The 18,172-nt window shown below is 45.1% G+C and overlaps 1 protein-coding gene across 3 annotated transcripts in view; it reads right to left on the bottom strand.

Moving 5' to 3' along the window:
* DENND2A (DENN domain containing 2A) overlaps nt 1-18,172 on the bottom strand; it is a 370,372-nt gene that overhangs the window by 75,727 nt on the left and 276,473 nt on the right. For all 3 annotated transcript variants that reach the window (XM_086953048.1, XM_086953046.1, XM_086953049.1), the window contains 2 exons: nt 1,292-1,469; nt 279-320 (listed from right to left, as the gene is read on the bottom strand). In XM_086953048.1, coding sequence (XP_086809174.1) covers nt 279-320; nt 1,292-1,469 — 220 coding nt within the window. The remainder of the gene's footprint in view (nt 1-278; nt 321-1,291; nt 1,470-18,172) is intronic.

The following is an 18,172-nucleotide window of genomic DNA, read 5'->3' as shown; positions in this document are numbered from 1 at the left end:
ACTTTCTGAGAATAGAAGACCTTAGAAAAGACAAAGACACAAACACAATCTGACACAGAGAGATTTGGCTCTTCACAGTGCTGTCTTCTCAAACCTATGGCTCTTCACAGTGCTGCCTTCTCAAATCTACAGTCTGATATGACGGCATACAAGAATCCGCTTTATTGATGCCCAAAAAGACAGCCTTACATAGTGAGGTAGACATGTACAGGCACAACATAATATGTTCAGCCAACTTGTGGGAGATGCACAGCCAGAGCTAAATGTTGTTTACTCACCTGTCTTAGAAAGCGGTTATGAACTAGATCCACCACAAGAACCTGTTCAAAGACAAACAATATGATGAAACCACTATCCATAAGACAAGACACCTACCCTTCCTTGCTGCACCTTATTCTCTCAATATGTAGCATACACCACCCAACACTCTTAGAAATTACACATACAGGGCCAATTCACAAAGGTAAACTGAGACGATAATCGAACTTTAAGACTTTCAATATTCACAAAGGGCATTTACGAGTAGTAAAGTTAGACTTTTGTCTAAGTTAAATTTAAGTTTTGGTTTAAGTTTAACTGAGACCAAAAGTCCACAGTCTTCAGTGAACTCACTCTAGAGGTTACCTGTGACGTCCATCTTTACAAATTCTCCAATTATGGAAGCGTGCCGTTCTGCACTAGGTGCAAATTTTCTTTCAGTTAAATCCCAGACTCTCCTAAGCAACATCCTCATCAACACAACATGAGCAAGTCGAATGGTAAGTGCAGGCAGAAGCAAGAATACAAATCTGAGATTTGGGGCAGTCAGAGTACAATGGAGACCGATGACCTGGTTGTATTTTCCAGCTGATATTTTATATGAATCTTGGTGGCTACATCTACCAAAAACATAAAATTGGCGAGCCATAAAGTGATGAGGTAAAACTGAAATTAATAAAAACATTTAGAAAAAAAATTAAAGTTAAAAAAGGCTAAATAATGATGTATGATTATACTATACAATGCTTATGACAATGACTGAGGATTTAAAAGTGACCTCATTTGGCTCCCCGTATCACAAGTGGAGAGCAAGCAAGGGGTAAAATACCCAGACAAGACTCATCATACCAAAGGCAAAAGGTCAAAGGACGCTGATGCAGCTCCAACAGTCTGGTTCCGCATCCTGAGAAATGCTAGATCTGATCATCTATTGGCTGTCTCCCAAGACTGCGATCTGATAGGCTGCCTCCTGGTCTAGGAATTAAGACAAATTATCCCAGACCATTCCACCCCCTCCAGATCCTGGACTTACCTCTTCCACTGGCAGTTCCTTCAGCCGGGGGAGGGAGCTGGACAGGAGCCCAATAAGAAAGGGGGTGGGTGAGCAGACTATGTCGATCATGGAGGGGGGCAGCACTGGTATGTAGGTGTGTTGCCAAGCGAAGGGGTAGATAAGGGCCACCACTGCATGGCAGCATTTGGAGAGTGTGCTGAAAAACAAAAAAGAACAATGCGGTTAGTACATATGCAGTATGAACCCTTTCAGAATACAGGCAGGGTAGTGGCAGGCCCAGACATGATAGGACAGGCATCATGGAACTTGGGTAGGTAAGAGAGGCAGCATATAAGCAATATAGAAACAGGCCCACAGGCACCAGGGGAAATAAACTACACAAGGGGCATAGAACCAGGCCATGACACAGGCAACATGAAGACAGGCCCACAGAGAATCGGCCACAGAAAACATGGACCCATGTCCTGAGAATACAGGAGACAGGCAGGAGGAAGTTAGACCTGGCGACACTAGGAGACCGACCAGAAGGGGAAACCAAGCCGAGATAACCAGGACATAGGCATCGTGAAACTAAGTTCTGGGAAGGTACAGAAAGAAGAGGTTAAACAAGTGGGTGACTGGGCAGGAGAGATGCAATCTGGTGTCCAGTTGTGGGATGCTGGACAGAACACAAACACATCAGTATCAAGCTTTGATCGCAGACCACAGGAAGCATCCAGCCAGGCTAGGGGAAGGAAGACAGGAAACACATGTAGTGGTGTCGGGACTTGGAAACAGGTCCTTGCTCTGATGGACTCAGTAAGCATGCAGTCTAGCAGCGGGACAACAGGAAGTACAAAGAAAGCACTGCGTCAGGCTACTGACAAGCATGCAGGCAAAGGCAAACTGTACTTCCTAGGAGATGTCCTCCGACATCTTTGGAAAGCCCTACCAAAGTTGACTTTCAAACCGGAAGCATATTATAATAGAAGGAAAACAAATCTTACAATATGCATCGTTCAACCTAGAAGCAACTGATCGTTTTTAGGGGGTCCCCTAGAGACATCTTTAGCTGTCTCACCAGCTTCATATAATCAAAATAATATTTAAAAAGATAAATATATATATATATATTTTTTTTTTCACTGAGTTTGCTGCTTCGGCGGTTCCCTTCCTTTCAGCGCTGGTGCCAACGGTGGTAACAGCTACCACCATGCATGAAGATATTTTCTATACTCCACATCCAAATCTTAGTCCGGAATGAAGAGGCAGCACACCAGGAAACAGCACAATAGTTTATTGTGCAATGAAATCAAAAGATGGTGCGTTTCGGTGTTAGCCTTTATCAAGTTACTTCCTGATCCTCTAGTTCCCATAAAAATAGATAGCAAAGTTGCACGACAAAGAAACTACTTCCCTCATTTCAGAACGTACCATATTAACTTTTCTGTCTCGACAATTATAATTCATTTCGAGGTTGCAAATACTTGCATTAGCTGTGTGTACCATTCACATTCATAGTTTACATTGTTCATTTTATACAGGGATTTCCGGCATAAAAGTTGCGCGATACATTGAGCTGTTCAGCTGTTCTATGGACATAGAAAAAATACGTTGCGCATTGTGCAACTACATTTCTAAACTGTACAATAAAAATTGCTACACATTAGAACAATAAACATCATTTAGAGCTGTAAGTACATTTGTCCATTAAAATATTAGCGCAACGTATAGCAAATCAAGTGTAATGATATCTAAAGGTGCTGTGATGCAACACTGCGGACGGCCTGTGCACATTGCCTGGTACGGATTTAGCATTGCGGACTGCAATGAAGTCATACATTAAAGAAATTCTTTTTCGTATTATATACTTCAATACTGTGTCTTAGCAAATAAGGTAATTCCATATAATGAAGGCGTCATTCATGATATTTGCATTGTTAATAGCCACGCAAATATTACACTGTGATGTCAGTCCTGCCTTTGGAATAGTAGCATAACAACTACAGGACCTAAACCTATTGGCAGCTTGCCTCCTAGTTCTATAGTGAGCAATTGCTCCACCAATATTTATGGGTACCTGTATGCGATATGCACAGCATTTGTATGTGTAACCTGCAAGCCTGACACTGCAAAAGTCCAAAATAGAGCTGAGCCACAATGTCATGCAGGTATACTGAAATGTCAAATTAGCCATACCACTAGTCAGGACTACTTCAGGATCGGAAGGCATCCATAAAGGATTATCTTGGATAGGAAAGATTAGTGAAGGGAAAGTGCAATGTGCAATAATTGAATTGTGTGAGTTGATGTGAATGTGGGATGAAAATTATCCATTGTGCCCTGTTAGCGGCTCCACAAAATAGTGGTATACTACTCACTGTTGTCCCTGCTGGGAAACATGTTGCCATGTATCAATGCAATATATTAAGCTCCCATTAAAAGTGAAAAATGAATCAGAAAAAACAACACATTAAAATAATCATAAAAATGCATGATTTTCTGAGGGTAGTTCGCTACCGCTATTCTATGTGTAAGGAGTTAGCGGCCTATATGTGTGGCCAATTCTTCTCCACTATTCAGTCCTCTCAAGACCTTGCTGTCTAATTCCAGATTGAATCGACTCGAGGATCCTAAGTCGTTTTTCGCTGTCCCCTCCCCTTATATGTTTGGGTCTCCTGTCTATGCCAAAACATTGTAAGCTGTTGTTGCTGTTATGATGCCCAGAGTCGCAGAGTGTGAACCCGTGAATCGAGTAGGCACCGGAGCGAGAATTGTCGAGTCCATGGACATTTTGGAACTCAAGACCCCGCTGAGCCGGGAATTGAACCCTGGTCCCAGGCTGACCTCTGCTTCCAGGTCTGCCTCCTCTAACCAGTGAGCCACACTTCTCCACAGAGTAATGACGTGCCACTGGATAGCTGTGGTCACGATTAGATATGGCCCGTAGATGTTCTGGAGCCCACATGGGCACTCCAGCACGTAGACAGTAAAGTCACTGTTGCAATTGATGGCTTGTATTATGACATTCTTCTGATTGGTACCCGTCCTGTATTCCTTGCAATTCCTACCATTGCGGCACGCCTTGCAGGTGCCACAAGTGGTAAATCCATTGGGTGTTCTAAGACACTGTGCACTAGTGTCATCAGTTGGGTAACTGTGAACTAGCCGATATCGTAGAGATCTAGCACGTTTGAAAGTGACTTGAGGAGCGGCTCCTATTTGTTAGCCTATTATAGGGTCTGCCGCTAGCAAGTTCCAATGCTTTCTCATTATTCTCTTGGGTGCCCATGCACCTCTGCTAAATTGGGGTATCATTCTGGGTGCTTTGCTGGCCCCCTCAGTATTTTGAATAGGATTTTTCTCACATGGTTTAAATAGCAGCTCATGTTGGGAACGACCTTCCATTTTGCTTTTAGCTTTAGTCAAAATGTCTTCTTTATAGCCTCTTTGCCTAAAGCGGGTCAGCATGGTTTGTTGCTCTATCGGATAGTTATCGTCAGTAATGCAATTACGGCGTGCCCTTAATAGCTCACCATAAGGTATGCTTTGTATTAGGGAGGCTGGGTGATGACTTCCAGCATGCAATATTGCATTTCCTGCCGTAGCCTTACGGAACAAGCGTGTAGTGATTTTACTATCCTTGATTTCCACCGCTATATCTAGAAATTCACAGTAATTAGGACTAATGGTGCGTGTGAACTTCAGATTTAAATCATTCTGCCCCAACCGCTCAATGAACTCCTTGGCTAGAGATTCTGGGCCGTCCCAAATGACGAAAAGATCATCAATCTATCTGATCCATACAAGTATGTGATCAGTATATTTCGCCGTTTGGTCGGTCCAGATAACATGTTCCTCCCACCAGCCCAGAAAAAGATTCGCCAGGATGGGGGTGAAACACGTTCCCATTGCGGTTCCGCTGCGTTGCCGATACACCGATTTTTAAAAAATGTTTTGTTGTAAGCAAAACAACATCATGATCTCTAGTATGTTATTGTGTGTGGTGTAATCAATATGTCTGCTCTTTAGATAATGCATGCACGCTGCCACTCCATTCACCTGATCAATACATGTATAGAAGGAGCAGACATCTAGGCCAATAATCAAATACCCCTCTCCCCATTGAACATCATGTAATCTTTGGAGAAAGTCAGTACTGTCTCATCAGTATGAACTTAAATTGAGTACATAATCTGGAAAAAAAAAGATCCAAAAATATGGAAGTGTTCTCCAGAAGTCAACCATTAGTAGAAACAATGGAGTGCCCTGGTGGTGTAGTGGCATTTTTGTGAAGTTTTAGGCAAAAAATAGATGCATGGTATCCGTGGCTTGTCTGTTCTCAAAAATGTATACTCATCGGTGTCTAGTAAGCCCTCGTGATAGAAATTCCCCAACAAGCCTTGGTATTGCTGGATTGTTTGTTTGTATATGGCCCAATTAATAACTTCATAGCAGGATTCATCTGGTAATTGTCTTATGGCCTCCGCTCTGTAATTGCTCGTATCCATAATGACTACATTGCCCCCCCTTATCGGAGGGCTTGATCACAATAGTGGGGTCTTGTTCCAAGGAATTATTGGCTTCTCTTCAATTATTGCACATTGCACTTTCCCTGCATAAATCTTTCCTATCCACTATAATCCTTTATGGATGCCTTCCGATCCTGAAGTGGTCCAGACTAGTGGTATGGCCAATTTGACATTTCAGTACACCCGCATGACATTGTGGCTCAGCTCTATTTTGGACTTCTGCAGTGTCAGGCTTGCCAGATTACACATACAAATGCTGTGCATATCGCATACAGGTACCTATAAATATTGGTGGAGTAATTGCTCAGTACTAGGAGGCATGCTGCCACTAGGTTCAGTTATTATGCTACTATTCCAAAGGCAGGACTGACATTACAGTGTAATATTTGTGTGGCTATTAACAATGCAAATATCATGAATGACGCCTTCATTAAATGGAATTACCTTATTTGCTAAGACACAGTATTGAAGTATATAATACAAAAAAGAATTTCTTTAATTTCTGACTTCACTGCAGTCCGCAATGCTAAATCTGTACAAGGCAGTGCGCACAGGCCGTCCGCAGTGTTGCAACTCAGCACCTTTAGATATAATTGCGCTTGATTTGCAATAAGTTGCGCTAAGATTTTGATGGACAAATATACTTACAGCTGTAAATAATGTTGATTGTTGTAATATGTGTAGCAACTTATATTATACAGTTTAGAAATTCAGTTGCACAATGCGCTAAGTATTTTTTCTATGTCTATAGAACGGCTCAATGTATCGCAAAACTTTTATGCCGTAAATCACAGTAAAAAATGCAATATGTAAACAGCTAATACAAGTATTTGTAACTTCGAAAATAATTATAATTGTCGAGACAAAAGTCAATATGGTACGTTCTGAAATGCGGGAAAGTATTTTTTTTAGGTCGTGCAACTTTGCTATCTATTTTTATGGGAACTAAAGGATCAGGAAGTAACTTGACAAAGGCTAACGCCGAAAAGAGTTAATTAATTGCACAATAAACTATTGTGCTGTTACCTGGTGTGCTGCCCTTTTCATTCCGGACTAAGATTTGGTTGTGGAGTAAAAAAGCAAACAAACACACACACATTTACACAATTACACAAACACACACACACAAACACAAACAAACACACACACAAACAAACACACAGACACACACACACACACACACACAAACACACACACAAACACACATTTACACAATTACACAAATAAACACACACACAAGCAAACACACAAACACACACACACAGACACACACACAAACACACACACAAACAAAAAACACTAGACGATCGCTAAACTCGAGCCCCTTTTCCACAGATAGCACGCGTTGGGGTGAAGAAGGGACCCATTGGTCACGACCTTTACCTACCCCTAAATCTAGTATTTAGGGGCAACCACGAACCTTGCCTCCTCAGACAAGAACCGACCAGAAGAAGAAGGACCGAAGAAGCCATGCTGACGATCTGACCTACCTCGAATCTCCAATTGACGCCTGCAGCCCCTTTCTGGAGGATACCCGGACCGCAGACAGAGCTGGTAAGAAAACCCGACGCCTAAAGACACTCCAGCACCCGACGTCCCACGGCCTTGGGTAGCTCAACCAAATTTGATCCCAACATCCCCAGGCATCCCAACTTACATCTCCAACCAGTGGTCACCTCCAAAAGATCTTTGTCCCGAGCCTGCAGTGTTTGTTGCAACCAGAGAATCCCATTGAAACCAACTGGGCACCCAACGCCAAAACAGCACCCAGCAAACCGGAGGCCGCTGCAGGTGTACCTTGGGTGACAACTCATATCCCCCTTTGCCCTGAGCCTAACACCAAGAGCTTTGTTCCCACAACCTTGTGGCCTGCTCGTGAGCAGCCACCAACCGTAAGCTCCCTGTCCCCCATTGGATAACATTGGGCCTCAGAACTCTGCACCCGGCCCTCCTAGTGCTGCGGAGGGTGTTCTTGGAGTGCATCCTCAACACTCGGGGAACCCTGGTTCTAATAACTCCCACAAATAAGTACTTACCTGCAAACCATTAACTTAATTTCCTTCCATAGGATTACATTGACTGTTTTTCCTTGAAAATTATTTAAAGTGTAAAGTTGGTTTATATGAAACATTGAAAAACTGCAAATGTACTAAAAGTGGATTACTTACCTTTTGTCTAGGCAATGTCTCAGAGTGATATCTAGGCATATCACACTGAATAGCAAAGGTAATCTAAAGAGTAACGTGCACAGTAATCTGTAAAGTAACTGAAAAGTAATTTTGAACTGTTGACTTACCTGTAATCGACCAACTGCATTTGAACCTGCATTCAACTGTAAATCATAAGATTTAGCAAAGTATCATTTCACTTACTGTACCAGGCTTGGATTTGTTCTAGAAATAAATTAAATAATATTTTGAAACAAACAAATTGGTCTGAGTTCAATCTTTGAGTGTGACATCATTTCTTGCCGGAGTGTGTACAACAAATGGTTAACACTACCCTCTGATAAAGCCTTCCTGCTCATCCACACTACTACAAATAGAGAGTAAGGTGCTATCTACTTTTACCTCTGCCTACCTTTGGGGTTCCACTGGACTCTGTGCACACTATACCTCATTTTGGTACAGTGTATACAGAGCCAGCTTCCTAGAATGAATACATACATACATAAAGAGTTGCTTTCGGACAGCCCTTTTCATCCAGTGGCCTTTAGAACTGTCAGTCACTGAAGGAGATTATGTCTGGGGCTCGATTGCCCAATTCACCAACCAATATGTCTCACTTAATACCACAACAAAGGGTTTCTGGGGCGTATTTTTGATGTCAAGGAATTAACACTCAATTGCCAACTACACCCAGCAAAAACAAAGAAACAACAAGTATTGGAAACGCAATAGGTCTCGCAATTATTTTTACGTCAGAGCTACTGACGTAAATGGTCAATGTCTTTTACCGTTGTGTGAACACTACACTGCAATCAAAAATACATAAGTAAACAAGCTCTAGCCACGAAAGTCCACTGAAACAGTAGTGGGAAACTTGCAGACAGTAAAACACAATAAAAACACTTCCTGGTGAAAAAGCAGCAAGAAACAAGTAGCCCTGGCCGCACCTTTTCCCCATCTATAAACTGTCAAAAGATTAAATAAAAAAATCTTGTGCACCAGATTTTAAATTTCATGTAGAAGTAACAAGCTGAATCAGTGTAAGATTCTTTGGCAAAGGGAAGAAGGGAGAGTTATGGAGGGAGGAGAAATAGTACCTCAATCATCTCGGGCACAGCGGACGGGCACAGATTATGTTTAAATTATCTGCGCTTGGTCCCTAACCACGGAGGCGAGCCTAACTGGCGTTTGGGCTGCACTGGCCAGTTAAGAGGCAGCAAAGAAGAGTGAAGCAGGAAACAGCAAATGGTAGGCAAGTACGGGCTTCAAGTCCTGTGCTGAACACAACAGAGTTGCAAACTAGCGCATGCGCTCACAGGCTCGACCTTAAAAACTACTATTGCATTTGAATTATTGTAACCTTAGGACGTAGTTTAAACATAGAATAATGATAATATTAACTCTGGATGCCCAAGAGAAGCCCAGGCCTCCTTGGAAGGTTAAGGCACCTCTGGCATACCACCTCCGAATGTGGGGTTGCCTAGCTCTGGACATCACCTTGGGATGTGAGGCACAAACATAGCCTACCCTAGTTAAACATGGAGGCTGCAGAATGAGGTACCTTCTCGAACCTTCCATGCCCTTTGAAGATTACTTTCGCTTTCAACAAGAGAAATACACACTAGTCTGCAATTGTGTCAATAATGATAAACAAGCTATGTGTACAGTCTCATCTATACGAATTTAGCATAATAATAATCATTTTCTATCGCGACGTGTTGCGTCTGTTCTACACTCAGTTGAGACCTACCAATGCTTGCGCTGGGCTCTCGGCTCAGGACCTTTGAGTCTCTGCAGCCCAGCTGAGTCCTGCTGGCAACACCGGCTGCCCTTCCTTTGCCAGAAGACCCGAGGGGTCTGCTGTTCCTAATGATTCATTCTGCCAGGGTGTAGAAGCTGTCCTGCGTTGCAAAGAGACATTAGTGTTTCTCCAAAGCACTTTGCTTGAAAGCCTTGAACGTACGAAGGTTTTAAACATATGGACATACAGATGTGGGACACAGTGCTTACCTGGAAGCTAGTGCTGTGCAGGTGGCCTGGTCCGTAGAAACCTGGCACAATTCTGAACAAGAGCAGCAACATCATTGACTCACTCACAATACAAGCATTGGAAATGCAATAGGTCTCGCACCATTAGAGTTAGTGCTTTTAGAATTGTTTATGGGTTTTTTTGTAAATGTTTAGCATTTTTGTTTCCTGTAGACAATGCTAAAGAATTACAAATAAAAAAAGCCATAAACATTTCTAAAAGCTCTAACTGAAATGGTCTGAGACCTATTGCACTGTGTGAGGGTGAGGGGTTGAGGGTGAGTGAGGGTGGGTGAGTGAGGGTGAGGGGTTGAGGGTGGGTGAGGGTGAGTGAGGGTGAGTGAGGGTGAGTGAGGGTGAGGAGTTGAGGGTGAGTGAGGGTGAGGGTGAGGTGTTGAGGGTGAGTGTGGGTGAGGGTGAGGCTGAGGTGTTGAGGGTGAGTGAGGGTGAGTGAGAGGTTGAGGGGGAAGGGTTGAGGGTGTGAGGGTGAGGGTGAGGGGTTGAGGGTGAGTGAGAGTGGAGGGTGAGGGGGTGAGGGTGGGGGGGTGAGGGGGTGAGGGTGGGGGGGTGAGGGTGAGGGGGTGAGGGTGTGGGGTGAGAGTGAGGGGGTGAGGGTTAGGGGGTGATTGTTAGGGGGTGTGAGCGTTAGGCGGTGTGCGGGTTAGGGGGTGTGAGGGTGAGTGTGAGTGAGGGGGGGTGAGGCTTCGGGTGTGTGACGTTGCGTGAGTGTGAGTGTGTGTGAGGGTGAGTGAGGGTGTGAGAGGTGTTGTTACGCAGAGGGTGTGTGACGGTGTGTGAGGGTGAGGGTGTGTGACGGTGTGTGACGGTGTGTGAGGGTGAGGTTGTGTGAGGGTGAGTGTGAGTCATTGTGAGGTGTTGAGGGTGAGTGAGGGTGAGGGTGAGTGAGGGGTTGAGGGTGAGTGAGGGTGAGTTAGGGTGAGGCGTTGAGGGTGAGTGAGGGTGTGGTGTTGAGGGTGAGTGAGGATGAGTGAGAGTGAGAGTGAGTGAGGGGTTTAGGGTGAGTGAGGGTGAGTGAGGGGTTGAGTGAGGGTGAGGGTGAGTGAGGGTTGAGGGTGAGTGAGGGTGAGGGTGAGTGAGGTGTTGAGGTTGAGTGAGGGTGAGTTAGGGTGAGGGGTTGAGGGTGAGTGAGGGTGAGGGGTTGAGGGTGAGTGAGGATGAGTGAGAGTGAGGGTGAGTGAGGGGTTGAGGGTGAGGGGTTGAGGGTGAGTGAGGGTGAGGGGTTGAGGGTGAGTGAGGGTGAGGGTGAGTGAGGGTGAGTGAGGGTGGGTGAGGGTGAGTGAGGGTGAGTGAGGGTGGGTGAGGGTGAGGGGTTGAGGGTGGTGAGGGTGAGTAAATGATTAATTTGATTGCAAAAGGTATGGACCATTAAAGAATTAAGATCTAAGGTGGAACAAATAATACTCAAATAAAAAAATAAAAAAATACCCTGTGCAAGCGTGCTACCAGTAGCAAATTATCAGTTGTTGTAGCCCTTTAGAATTAATGGAAACAGAAATGACAGAGTTAACATGACAAGAGCACAAGTAGAGATATTGAACTACGATTTACAATGCGAGAGTTGGAAAGTTCTTGCATAGTGCATCCAATTAATGAGGGCACATTCTGGGGGAGTGCGAGCGAAAGTTGTTGTTACATACTCTCCCTGCTTTAGTGACTCCGTTGGACAATAAAAGTAAATGCATTTCTGTGTGGTATCTCTGAAATCGATGTAGCGCAGACGTACTCTCCTTTCACGTTAAAGTTTGATTAGAGGCACGACAACATGGGGTAAAAAAAAAAACAACAGGCTTTTACCATCTCTCACATTTTAAATGACCAAATGTTGTTGTATAAAACGGCAAATGCTAGCAGTCAGCGATAACACGCCACCTCCAAAGCCACCACCACTGGGGGACCAGTTGGGCCAGGGGAGGCGGGGCAATAACTGATAGAAAGGGGTCATCCAAGTTCTGGCAGCCACGATCCAGCTGTGAGGTAGTTTCAGGAGTACCAACTTCTGCCGAAGATCCCAACAGACACAGAGGGGGAGGAGAGCGGGCTGAGAAAGCAGATCTGGCCGGGTGAGTTGGAAAAGCCATGCTGGATCTCCACCCCCTCCATACACAGCAGAGGTCTACTTGCCAGCGGAAAGGCAGGGCACAAACAGGCAGCCGCAATGAGAGTGGTCACCTTTGTCCTGTAAGCCTGGGGGCTCACACTGCCGCATGGTGGTGTAACTCCACAGAGAAGGATTGCAATACAACAGCCTCCCGGTCCCCAGAGCCACAGGAAGAGCTTACACTCTGCTTGCAGGCTCCCCTCCCAGTGTTAGTGCTACGACGGAAAAATCTCTCCTGCAGCGCTACCACACACTGCAATACAATAACACTCTGTGGATGTGGTTACGCATACACTTCTCCCCAAAGCGTCATATACAGTATTTCTTCTGGATAGTCAAAAAATATTTAAATTGTAGATACGAAGGAAGAATACTAAAGACAGCGCTCTGCTCAATCGGTGTAAACTGGTAGTCCCAGCACACACGTAACGCAAAATTTTGCTATTTCCCGATTCCCATCAACCCGACCCCACGCAACGAGAGCAAGACACTTTACCATTCACTTAAACAGACTGCACCCTTAGCAAAACACAAGTTTACGAGCCTCTCCCATGCAAGAGCAAAGCTAGATAACAGGTTTCTAAATGGATGCAACTGATAAGGGAAGAAGTAAGTACGGCAGTGTAGGAAATTTTCCATTGCGCGAACAGGGCGCCAGAGAGCTTTACAAATTTAAAAAAAAATGCGACACGGCGGGCAGGGGAGGGGGCGGAGCGGGGAGAGGGAACAGACGGAGGGAAGGCTCCAGAGAGTCCAGACGCAACAGTGGGTAGTGTTCTCTGAACTACAAGAGGTGCTGACCCCCCAAGTCACTGAGCTAAAATGAGTCTCTGAATTGGTTCATAATCTTTTTTTTCCTCTTGTGGCACACAATGAAATGGCCTTCTTGGAAGTATAGAAAATATCAGTTCAACATGGCCGCTCACCACTATTGGTTTTACCAATGCTTCAGAAGCATTGTCAAAGCCAATACTGACAAACAACAAGCAAAGGCAAAGTGAGACTGCCTGGGATTCCTAATGCTTTTTTTTCTCTAGTGGAATGTTTGTTCACATTAAGAGCTCACCTCACACAATACACTGTTTTGTGTCAAATTAGCCACTCCGTATCTGAGCGTTCACACATTTGGTCTGGCTGATATTAAAAACAAATGTTTAGGACGTTTTTCACAACAAACTGGCACTATGACTGACTTTTTTTTTTAAACTTTGGACTCTGATCTGAAAGCCACGCATGAGCCTTTTGCAAATGAGACTGACTCTGCCCCAGCCCTGCCACAATTTCAGAGACACGGCTAGCCCACAAGCCCTGGTTCCTTTGTAAGTCCATACGGCTCTTCCTTGGTGGAAGCCAGTATTCAAACGCAGTCCACGGAAGAGCTCGGAGCCTGCAGTCGGTGCGGCACGAGTCCTTCAGCATGTCAACTATATTTGATTACCTCGCCGGACCCCCCAGGGGGACCCAAGGCTGAACAAACTTTAAATTGTCAACTTAAACGTTCTGAATCTTTGATGTTGGCACTTACGTGCGGAGCAGCAGCGGCGCTACCTGAGGGCTGGCCGGCTCCGGGTGGCGTGGAATAATTTATTTTGTACATGGTTGTTTGGCAGGGACGTCGCAGGCCCCGGGGGAGATGGGGATACATGGGGTATCCAATGCTAGGCTGCGCATTAGGAAGATAAACGCGAGCAAGCCCCAGGCGAAGCTCGCTGGCAGCCAATCAACATTCAGATCTCCAGGGCGCCCTGTATCATGAAGAGCTGAGCCCGTGCCAGTGCAGCGTCCACCGGGAGCATATTCTATTTGTCTCATACATGAAACATGGTCTAGTGGGTAAATTGTTGGCTGCTGAACCGGGAAAAGCGCGTTTTAATCCCAACTTCCCGCCTTGAACCAATTGTGTGATCCTGGGCTAATTTGACTTCAGTCGCCTGCGCCGCAGTTCTCTCAACTCACTCAATTGGGAGCGCGAGGAAATAGTTTAAGCCGCAGGGTTGAGTGCTATTCAGAAACAAATAGATACCTAATTTTGACAGAGCATTACAATAAGATTTCAAACACCAGTTTTCTACTATATTTTTTAAATAAAAGATGCTGGTGCCATGAGCGTATGTGGCGCGGCTATCTGCCGGCGTAAATAACACCTACGTCCGCAAAATGGAATTTCATGCAGTACGGCAGTGTAGGAAATTTTCCATTGCGCGAACAGGGCGCCAGAGAGCTTTACAAATTTAAAAAAAAATGCGACACGGTGGGCAGGGGAGGGGGCGGAGCGGGGAGAGGGAACAGACGGAGGGAAGGCCAGATAAGGGGAGGGGGGAGGAGAAATGCGACACGGCGGGCAGGGGAGGGGGCGGAGCGGGGAGAGGGAACAGACGAAGGGAAGACAGTTAAGGGGAGGGGGAGGAGAAATGCGACACGGCGGGCAGGGGAGGGGGCGAGGGGGGAGGAGAAATGCGACGTGCGGATGAGGGAACTGATGTGCACGCGCTTTTAAGCTCAATGCGCATTGAGCTTAAAAGTCACGGGCACTGCAAGGAATCGCCACGATTCCTTGCAAGTTGGACAAAGAGTGGATAAGCCCCCATAGTCTCGCTTGCTCGATGCGCATGCGCATCGACAGGCGAGACCTAATAAAGCAAATAAAATGCCTACAGAGGACTCACTAGACGGTCTTTTACCAGTTAGATAACAAGCTGTTGCCATTGTGCAAAAGCAGCCACTTGTTTATATTTGCATCGAGCTTTCACTTTAACAATAGCGACCGCCCCCACACAGCACTCGCGGGGTGGGGCGGCAGCTACTGTTAAAGTGAAAGCGCAATGCAAATATCAACACCCGGCCACCATTGCCAAAGCCGGCTGAAAATAGTGCTTATTGACTTATGAAGGAGACTGTGTAACGCTGCAAGTAAAAGATCCAGTCGTTATGCTCGGTCACAAAAGGAGACAGGGCGGTAACAAGGAGGGACTAAGAAGCCTCATATTGAATCGGAAGCCTGCATTTACCAAGGACAATGACACCAACCAATGAAAAATATGGGTGGAGGCTTCCACAGCACTTCTACAGCATACCCTACTACAGCATGCCTCGCAGAGCAGGCGTGAGCAGAGGCTGGAAGGCAAAGTGGGCTGGAGGGAATTTTGGGGTGGAGCAGGAGGGAGCCTACTCTGGAGGCACACTCACCTATGGCAGTGGGCTCCCACCACAGAAGTGTTGCCACTCTGTACTGTGAGAGGGCTCAGCCTGCAGTTAACGCAGACTGAATGAGGCGACCCTACATCAATGAGGGGCAACTGAGTGACGGAGAGAAACCGGAGACAAGGAATCAAATGGAAGAAAGACAGAGAATGGAACCCATGGAGGAAGAGGAGACAAAGGGGCTCGAGAGACATTGTGAGATAGATTCAAACGAGGAAGAGGCAGCAGACAAAGCAGGGCTCAAGTCCTTAATAAAGGGAAGAAAGGGTGTGACATCACAGGAAGTGACATAATTGCACGTGATATCACAGTGCATCACATCACAGGAAGTGGCATCACATTCCATGACCTCACAGGCAGAGACTTCTTAAGACCTCACCAGAACCTAAGATCTAGCAGATATATCATTAGTACAATTGAGCGCATTACAATATTTAAATTCTATTTTGGGATTTTTCCAAAATATCGACGCAACCCTGATGCAAAACCTGAGCCTCAAATTTATACATTTATTTTTTTCTGACCATGCCACGAAGAAATTGCCAACAAAGAAAAACGTGGCAGTAAATCTGTTCTGCTTAATTAGTAACAACGTCTATATTTTAAAATATCTTATGGGGTTAAGGTACATGCTGCAGAGATCTTTGCATGCCAACTAAATCTCTGGGAACAATAATAATAACATCACTCTGGAGGATAACGTCTTTGTTGTAGAGATCTGTGTTTTGCCTAGTCCTAGTTTTGAATCAAAGTAGCATGGAGGGTTAATTTGTCTCCTGAAAGCACATTGTATAACACCTAGATGACAGATTTTTATTTTATATAAACGGGTAAGATAGTTACTGCTTTTAAGACCGAGATCCTTTAGTTACTTGCAGTTCATAAACTGTAATCTTTCTAATATAGCACAGTGAGGTATGGAAGACATGGGACTACTACATCTTTTAAATGTCATTGTATTACGTAACACATCCTTTACATTGATTTGCATAAATAGGATTTATTTTCAATGAATTGTGCGATGTAAAGTACTGACACCTGCATTGGGATGAGTAGCACTATAGCACATTAAAAGAATTAAAACAAAATAGTGTTATTTAAATTGCTCTTTGTGTAAATACTGGGCGAGACCAAGACATTTGACATTCTTACAGTGCATGCATCCCTCAGAAACAGGGACTGAACAAAGTCAAAAGCTGCCTCTCTCAAGTACTTTTGAAGTGATAAGCTGGGTGTCCTTGTTTACCATCCATTGCATCTAGGTGTGAGGCCCCAGATAGCTCCCAGCCAGGATACTCAACACAAGGAGGCCTGATGGGCCTTTGTTATGGGTGTAAACTGTAATCTGATTAGCAAAAGCAGACAACATACAGGAGCTGCTGAAAGTGTCCTGGTGTCAGAAGAATCACAGCAGGGACGAGTTCAGCATATTTCTGTGAATTCTGGGAGAAGTAGGAAAGACTAGGCATTCCACTGAAAGTGGCAGGCTTTGCAGCGGGGTAGATGGCGTCAACCCTCTGAAAATAGTGTGGTAGACGGAGTCTACCCTCGACTGGAGCCCTGAGACATGGGTTTGCCACCTTTCTTGGATACAAATTCCGGCTACTTGTGTGTGTTTTGCATTCTGGAAAGGCGAAGAGCTGGTTGGTGACAAGGAATTTGTATAAAAATCTCCATTCTTTTTAGCAACAAGGCAGTCATTCCTCTGCTCGCTTTAACAATCAATTAGTCAGCACTCAAAGACTTTTTAAAATCATTTATTTAAATGCCTGTTGACTTAACTTTGTATTCAAAGGGAAACAATTCCGGATTTGACAAATTTCGCCTATTTTTCTACAGGCATCGACATAAAAATGCAGCCCACGGAAATGGCGTACAGTAAAATGATGGAATATGAAGTGGGGCCCAGAGTCTCACATAAATCACGGATAATCATTGCTCTTGGGGCGGAATAGGCCCCTCTCGAGGGATCTGACCTCAGGGGCTTGTTTTGGGCGTCTGGGCCACACCAGTCAGATGGTAACCCACCCTACAGCAGAGGGCTGGCCACAGAAACAACGAAGACCGAGAAATGGAGAGAAAGAATAAACCTGTACAAAGAAGGGGGGGGGGGCTGGGAAAAAAGAGAAGAGCCTAGGAGGGGCAGAGGAAGAGAGAGACAGAGGAAACGTCCAGGGAGTGCGTGTGAGGGAGACTTAAAGGTAGGACTTTTCCTGTCAATATTGCGAGCAGAACACTATATGGAAATCGGAAGAGGAGAGAACGGAGAGAGAGAACACAGTGAAAAATTAGAAGAAAAGATGCAAAGGGAAACGAAGGGGATTGTAGTGGGGACAAAAAGGCGAGTGGGGAGGCCTGTATCGAGGCAGAGGATTTGTAATGAGGGGAGGGAAACTGCGGAGAGAGAGAAAGTGCAGAGAGAAGAGGGAGTGAGGAAGATTGAGAAAGACAAAGAACCTTGCTCCTCTCGGAGGAACCCTGCAGTGAGAGGAGAGACCTTTGACTGTACTATATTGTAAATGCATTTATATAGCGCTTACTTACCCCTGATGGGGTGTTGAAGCACTTTTTCGGCAAGCTGCACACTACTCCGGAACCCATAAAGGATTTATGATGAATTAGCATATTTATTTATTTATTTATTTTGTGCATTTGTATGGCGCGACAGCTACCCTGAGGGTTTCCCGGCGCCTTGGATCTGATTAAGGGGACTGAGACTTAGGAGGAGGGAGAGTTACTGATTAAAAAGCCAAGTTTTCACTCCCCTGCGAAATTGGAGGTAGTTTGATTCCAACCGCAGATTAAGTGGAAGGGCATTCCATAGGATAGGGGCCAAATAAGAGAATGAGCGTCCACCCAGACGTGTTCGCTT

This window comes from Lissotriton vulgaris, chromosome 1_2 (genome assembly GCF_964263255.1).
Source record: "Lissotriton vulgaris chromosome 1_2, aLisVul1.2, whole genome shotgun sequence".
In the NCBI taxonomy this organism is placed as follows: domain Eukaryota; kingdom Metazoa; phylum Chordata; class Amphibia; order Caudata; family Salamandridae; genus Lissotriton; species Lissotriton vulgaris.
This window is presented reverse-complemented; position numbering and strand designations above follow the sequence as displayed.